The 7,243-nt window shown below is 34.8% G+C and overlaps 1 protein-coding gene across 1 annotated transcript; it reads left to right on the top strand.

The window, feature by feature from the left end:
* Positions 1-814: 814 nt before the first annotated feature.
* On the top strand, positions 815-3,437 carry LOC133857776 (probable mediator of RNA polymerase II transcription subunit 26c). Its single transcript, XM_062293121.1, has 9 exons — positions 815-1,635; positions 1,725-1,793; positions 1,892-1,974; positions 2,066-2,139; positions 2,254-2,303; positions 2,426-2,459; positions 2,553-2,680; positions 2,922-3,012; positions 3,124-3,437. The coding sequence occupies exons 1-9, from the start codon at positions 1,240-1,242 to the stop codon at positions 3,255-3,257; spliced, it is 1,059 nt and encodes a 352-aa protein (XP_062149105.1). The 5' UTR covers positions 815-1,239; the 3' UTR covers positions 3,258-3,437.
* Positions 3,438-7,243: the final 3,806 nt, after the last annotated feature.

Raw genomic sequence — 7,243 nt, 5'->3', positions numbered from 1 at the left:
CCTCAGTAGTGATGAACAAAAATAACTCCAGTTGCAAGTACAAAGAAGATTCCCGATGCCCGACTAGCTGGACAAGTCAGCCATGGGAATCGGGGGGTAACTGTTAGGGAAATTATCATCCCTTAGGCAAATGGGCCTATACCCGAACCAGGGCCCAGTTGATTTTGCTGGCCCAACTTGACCCGCTCAGTCACCTGGGTTTAATAGAATCCTATAACACTTTGAATGCTATTTTTGGAACACATGAGATAAGATATATGATTCAAGTATCCTATGAAGAGTAAGTGTCCCACTCTCCCACTCTCCCACTTAACCTCTATCTCACCCCACTAAGGGTCCCACTCAACTATGGCATGAAGGTAGAACAATGCAATTGAGAACTATATGCCTATAAATAGGCATATACTCCAGGTACAAAATAGACTAAATTATCTTAAACACATGGTCTCTCTAAAAATCACAATCAATATTCTCTGACTTAAGCATCAGAGGGGGATCGTCGGCACCCCCGACGCAGTGTTTATTTTATTATTTTGCAGATCATGAAGAACAGGACAAATCGTCAGGCAACACGTCACCATGCTGGAAACTGCATCAACAAGTTGTGAAATAAAAATGTAGTTTATGACATTATTTTTAGGTCCGTTTAAGTTTGTAATTAAAAAAAAAAAGAAGAAAAGAAAAAAAAGAAGAAATATGCATAGAAATGGGGAAACTAATCCGGAAAAATGGTTACCGGGACATTGGAGGGTCCAAATCCACAAGCCTGCGTTCACATGAGAAACATAATATATTCCATCAATCATGCACGGCATACGCTAAAGTAACCTTCTTTTCTCTCTCTCTAATTCTGTCCGTCCATCGCCCAAACCCACAACAACAAACCCAACCCAAAGCAGCTTCTGACGCAGAGCACCAAACCCATGGCCGATACTTCATTGGTCAACTCAAACAATATGCATTCACCCAAACAAAGATTAGTTTAGAATATTCCCTGATTTGTGCCAAAACAAATTTCCGAAAATCTCAGATCTGCGTGGTTTCTGAATTTGGGCGTTTTTACGATGATTGATTGTCTGTGTTGAATGTATCGTATCTTCTTTTTTATTTTTTTTGAAGGGGTACGAACTCGGTCTATACGCGGATCGGATGATGTGAGTACAATCTCGAAAACCATATAGAAAGACCCATTGGAAGGAGCTTGAGAGTTTGTTGGGGGTGGGGGGGGAGGCGACGACGATGGATGTGGACGATTTCCGGGTTGTTCTGGAGAGCTGTGGCGTGGACGTGTGGACGTTCATAGAGACGGCGATAGCGGTGGCGGCTGCGGACTACGGCGCCGAGCTGAAGCGCCGGAGGGACGGGATCGTGGAGCGGCTCTACGCGGGGACGTCTTCGTCTTCGTCGGCGGCGGCGGAGCAGCCTCGATGCCGGAACTGCGACGACGTGGATGATCTGAGGCCGGATAATTGTCTTGATGACGTCAAGGCGGCTGCGGAGAAAGGAGGGTCTCCCGGGACGCCGCAGTCGGTGGAGAGAGAGGACGGCGAGGAGTTGGATCCGTACGCTGGTCTGTTCGACGACGAGCAGAAGAAGATCCTGGACATCAAGGAGCACCTTGAAGATCCTCACCAGGTTTTTTTTTTTTGGATTTTAATTTAGTTATATTAGTTTTTCTGGGTCTGATTTTTCTTGTTGGTTTGGTTTGCTTTTTTTTGTGTTAGTCTGAGGATTCTTTGGTTGATTTGCTTCAAACTCTAGCAGACATGGATATAACATTTCAAGCTCTCAAGGTAAACTATGCAACTATTCTTTGTCTTTTGAACTTAATTTCTTCCCACTTATAGTGTTTGACTTTTTTTTTTGGGGGGGGGGGATCTGTGAATTGTAGGAGACTGATATAGGAAGGCATGTGAATCGATTCCGAAAGCATCAATCGCAGGATGTCCGGAGATTGGTGAAGCTACTAGTCAGGTTTGGAAGAACCAAAAAAATTATGGAAAATATGTACCGAGTGTTGGAAAAGGCTGTTGAAGATTTGTTGATTTGGGTTTTGTTTTGTCAGGAAGTGGAAGGATATTGTGGATGAATGGGTGAAGTTGAATCCACCTGGGGGACGGACATCCTCTGCTGTAATGGGTAAAATTATTACTCTTCAAATAACTTGATTTCAGTTTCTCTTGTCGGAAACATTTGAAGTGAATTTTGGGGTTTAGAAATGAAGCTAAAAATTGTAATTGATGTTGTTGGCAGCTGATGGAGACTCGCCCCAGCAGAAAATTCCTCAAAACGGTCATCAGCAGGTGGAAGAAATCTGTTCTTTCTTTTCTTCTTTTTCTTCAAGCTAATTTGCTTTGTCTGGGAGAAAAGTTGTTGGAAAATTCTGTCCTTTGTTTTAGCTTTCTAATGTTCTCTTCTTTTGCAGGTTCCTGATTTTGGATACTCCCCAAATCCACACAGTGAGTAGTAGAATCAGATTCCAAGTTCAAAACTTTTGATTTTGTTTGTGTTCTTTTGTTTACAAATTGATTGATGTATGTTTGCTTGCACAGATGGGAGTTCTGGGTCAGACAGGAATAATTCAGAATCCGAGCCAAAGCCGAAAGCGATTCCTCGAAAAGAAGCTCCTCCTAGACCAGCTCAATCAACACCTGTATCTGCTGCCTCTGCACACCAAAATGTATGGATACCAAATTAGAGTCTCTCTAGCTCTAGCTCTCTATGTTTGGTTGATGAAAAGGCGGAAGAAGAAAATAAGTTTTTGAAGCTTATATGCTTCCAAAATATGACCAACCAAACTCAATTGCTTCAAATAGTTTAATTTGGCTCAATTGAGTGGGAGGTGCAAGTCTTCTTGTGCAAAACAAATTCATTGTGAATGGTTTTTACTCAGTTTGGATGACTTTGTTGGGATTTTGCAGAGACAAAGAGAACAGAAGGATTTTGACTCTGATAAAAAACTGGCTTCAGCAAGAAAACGGCTTCAAGAGAATTACAAAGAAGCTGAGAATGGTTTAGTTATTTGCTTTTTTTGTTTCTTCAATTTTTCTGGGTTCAATGTTGTTGTGGTGCTTATGCTGAATTGCTGATTCTATTTGTGTTTGTGTGTTTACTCATGTGAAGCCAAAAGGCAAAGAACGATTCAGGTGATGGACATCCATGAGATACCAAAACCCAAGAATACCTTCTTTGCGAAGAACAAAGGTGGTGGTGGTAGTGTTGGTGGTGGTGGTGGTTCTCACGGGAGGCACTGGTGAATCAATTACGGCAAATCATACATACAAAGGTTACATGAGGGAGGCCTGAAATTCCCAAACCGGTTTTGCCTCTTGGATTGTTTTTTCAAGTTAAGGAAGACAAAAACAATAACACTTTTTTTTTTCTTCTTCCCCTAATTACTTAATTAATAACAAAAATCAAAATCGCTTATTTTGGAATTGTGAATACAAAGTCAAAAGTTTTCTTTGGTGGGTCCTATGAAAGATGGGGCTTTCCTAATTACTTCATTAAAATAGATTTTTTTTTTCTTTTTTTTTTTCTTTCTTTTTTTCAATTTTTATTTGGGTTGGAGACCCTCCAACCTGTAAACCAATTTCCCTTTTTAAATTAGTGGGGGTGCGGTGGGGTTGGGGGTGGGGGTCAAGGATTGGGACGGTGATTGGAGTTTGGTTGGAGGTGCTCTTGCCTCAATTATCGGCTTTATTAATTAATTTATTTATAAAAGTATGCAAGTGTGTTTTTGTTGGAGTCAAAGTACGGGATAAGATCTTTTATATTTATTTATCCGAATTTGATATAATTCGAGCAGGTGATTGTGAGAGATTACTTATGAAATTTATCTGATCAAATAAAATCGGACTGCCTAACTATTTATCCGGTCAGGTGAGTTTCATAAGTAATCTCTTATAATTATTTGTCCGAATTGTCTCAAATTTAGGCAAATAATTGTAGATGTTCTTTATCTTCGTTTGAGGGTATATTTTTTTGAAAAAATCACGAATACTGAGAAAATTTGTTTTTTGAAATTATGTTTTTATGGTTTTGAAAATTTGAGACAATGAAAAAAAAGTTAGATAAAATCTAAGTACAAATTTGAATTCCAAAAAACTTCAAATACTGTCACCCAAATTTGAAATAGAAAGTTTTCTTTTGGGGTGGTCGAAAGTTTTTCAACTCATTTTCCTAAAATAAAAAGTTTTACATTTTTTTTTTTTTTTTAAAAGAATGCATGCTTTTAAAATTGACGTAAGTTTAATAAAATAAATTGTGCTGGGGGAATTTAATCTGGTTTGAAGAAAAATTTTGTGGAATAAAATTCGCACAGATAAGGAGAGAGAATGCTTGGGCACTAATATCTAGTGAAATCTCAATATATTTTACATGAATAATGTTATAAATTACGTTTTTATTTTATATTTATTTAATAATACCAACGCGTCAGTTTCAACTACTATTAGATTTTTTATTTTAATTTTAACAAATCCAATAGTTGGTTGAAACTGTTACATCGAAATTGTAAGATAATTGCAAAACAAAAATGTAATTTCTACTCATTTTGCAATACAAAGTGTTGTTTGCAAAAGAGTAACTTAAAAATCACATTTTTTATTTTATAATTATTTTATATACTAATGTGTCGGCTGGTTTCGACCAATATTTAGATTAGTCATTCTTAAATAAAAAAAAATAACACTTGGTCGGGATTGTCACATGAATATTTTGAAATAGTTATCAAATAAAAATGTGGTTCTAAGCTCTTTCCAAAAAGCACGGTTTTTACAAAACTTTAAATACGTTCATCCATTATACATGTGTAGCTTTAATGTTAATCTCAAATGATTGGATGTCTAGTCTAACTCTTATGTTTTGGCAATTCGAGTTTAGGTGAAACTAGACTAATTAAGATAAATGCAAATTTTGGTGGTTTGCACTTAACTTCATATTACTTAATTTTGATTAAGACAGTAACCTTTTTTTTTTTTAAAAAAAATAATAATAAAAAAAAATAATGGGTGAGCAATTAGACATTAAGTTTTATAGGTTAAAGTGAGAGAATTGGTGAGTCGAAATGGGTAATTCTAAATTATATTAACTTTTTATAGCTTTTAAAATCATCATTTGATTAAAATTACCATTTGATCAATAACATACTCAATGATGATTTTAAAAGCCACTTTATTTTTTAATGAACAGTTCATATACATTTAAAAAATCGCGTTTGTAAATCGGACGTTTTAAAATTGTTATTTTTAAATCACATAAATTACAAATTCAAATGAACCCTTAATATACTTTGGCAATGAATGTCCTGAGTTATATTAGTCTGCTTTTTTTTTAAAAAAAAAAAAAAGAAAAAAAAAGAAAAAAAAAAGAAGAACAAAGAAGAAAAAGGACAAAAAAAAAAATTATGTATGCATGCAGAGCCACTGCATTCAATTGCCTGTCATAAGGGCAAAACTAGAATTAAACTTGTGTGGTAAACAAGGATGGAATATGGAATTATTAACAATGGGAGCCAAAATATAAATGAGAAATATATTAAGGTATGGTGTCATATGAATGAAAAATATATTAAAATTAAAGATTAAATTGGTATTCATTTAGTGTTAAGAAAAGTCAAACAACAAATAATAATTGTTTCTTAATATATTTCAATTTTCAACTCAATCACATATCAAAATGAACCCAATGTTCTTTTAGATCCCCAAAATTATCCCCGGCTCTCCTTCTAGGCCAGTAAAAAGACAAAAATGGCCATAAACTTTTTTTAATAAGACAAAAAAATGCCTATAAATTTGAAAAAAAATATAAATAATAATAAAAAACTATAAACAAAAACTGAAAAAAAAAGAATAAAAAAAAGGAAAAGAGTAAAAGAAAAGAAAGGATGGTTAAAAAACCACCACTATGGGTGGCAGAGCCACCCTGAGTTGATTGCGGGTGGTCGACCCACCCTCAAAAAAGAAAAGTATATTCTATATGATTTAACAAAATTCTCCAACAGCAGGTTTTTTTTTTTGGTAACAAAATGGTCGTTCAATATAGCTGAGTGTGACAAGTATCATTTCATGAAGACAACTTGTAAATGAGTGTCAATTAATGAAGAAAAATGCAATTAACTCTAAAATAAATTATTAAACAAACAATGCGAAAGGAGGGGCGACTATTTTTTAGAGGAAATAAGAGATATGTAAATATTGCATACAAAAAGATTAGAGCCCCCGTATGAGAGAATAAATAACGAGAAATGTTTGGTTTCATTTTCCTACACATTTCTTGTCCATCTCCATATAAGAGATGTGCAAATCTATCATTGTGAGACCTACATGCTGGTTCTACAAATTCAATGATGAATTTAAAAAAAAAAAAATGAACAAAAAATGTACAAGAGAATGAAAACAAACATCTCATAAATAAATTAGCTCGTTGATATGGGTCTGGATCGCGATTTGGGTGAAAAATGGACCCTACCCTACCAATATTATTAGAGATAAATGTAAAATTGGTCTTTATGGTTTGGGGTATTGACAAATTGCTTATAGCTTATTAGGTTTTAAACAGTGATTAAACACTCCATGAGATAAGAGAGAATGTATATATATAAAGAGGCCCTTGCCGCTAACAAAGTTGACACAATCCATTAATATGCCACATCAACACCAATTATAATGTAGAACATGTCACTTATAATAAAAAATAATCATAAAATTATTAAAAAAAACCAAATTTTATATATAAAATTATATATAACGCAGAGGCACAGCCCCTTTCTTTGCACCTTTTGAAGATAAGCGCCAATATGCCAAAATTGATAGGTTGATAGTCAGGCAAGAAAAGAATACTTCAAAATGAGCAGAAAAAATAAGGTCAATATATGAACTCCTACAGGTCATGGATGCATGGGGCAATTTTTTGCTCCAAAACCATACTTGACAGGATCATTAACTACCTAAAGGATATTGCACCACCGACTACGAAATGAGTAATGTTAAGTACCACATTTTTATTCCATAACAATCAAACAATGTTGATGTGGCAGTACTAACTAATCCATGATTAGTCCTTATTCAATATATATATATATATATATACATAAAAAAATTGATTATAACTGCCACATCAGTATTGTGAAATAATTACGGAATAAAAATATGGTATATTACATTACTCTGTATTTTAAATGGTAGCCTGGAAGAGAATGCTTTAGGCTCTTTTTATGTGGATAATATGGAAGTCATGGATA

The sequence above is a fragment of the Alnus glutinosa genome, chromosome 14 (genome assembly GCF_958979055.1).
Source record: "Alnus glutinosa chromosome 14, dhAlnGlut1.1, whole genome shotgun sequence".
Taxonomy (NCBI): Eukaryota; Viridiplantae; Streptophyta; class Magnoliopsida; order Fagales; family Betulaceae; genus Alnus; species Alnus glutinosa.
The sequence above is the reverse complement of the archived record's forward strand: the minus strand, read 5'-3'. Positions and strand labels throughout refer to the sequence as shown.

Bases quoted from the DNA above. Each gene is read 5' to 3' on its own strand.
- LOC133857776 (XM_062293121.1), top strand. From the start codon at position 1,240: ATGGATGTGGACGATTTCCGGGTTGTTCTGGAGAGCTGTGGCGTGGAC. The intron at 2,304-2,425 runs GTGGAAGAAATC...CTTCTTTTGCAG, and splicing joins CTCAAAACGGTCATCAGCAG to GTTCCTGATTTTGGATACTC. The intron at 2,460-2,552 runs GTGAGTAGTAGA...TTGCTTGCACAG, and splicing joins ATACTCCCCAAATCCACACA to ATGGGAGTTCTGGGTCAGAC.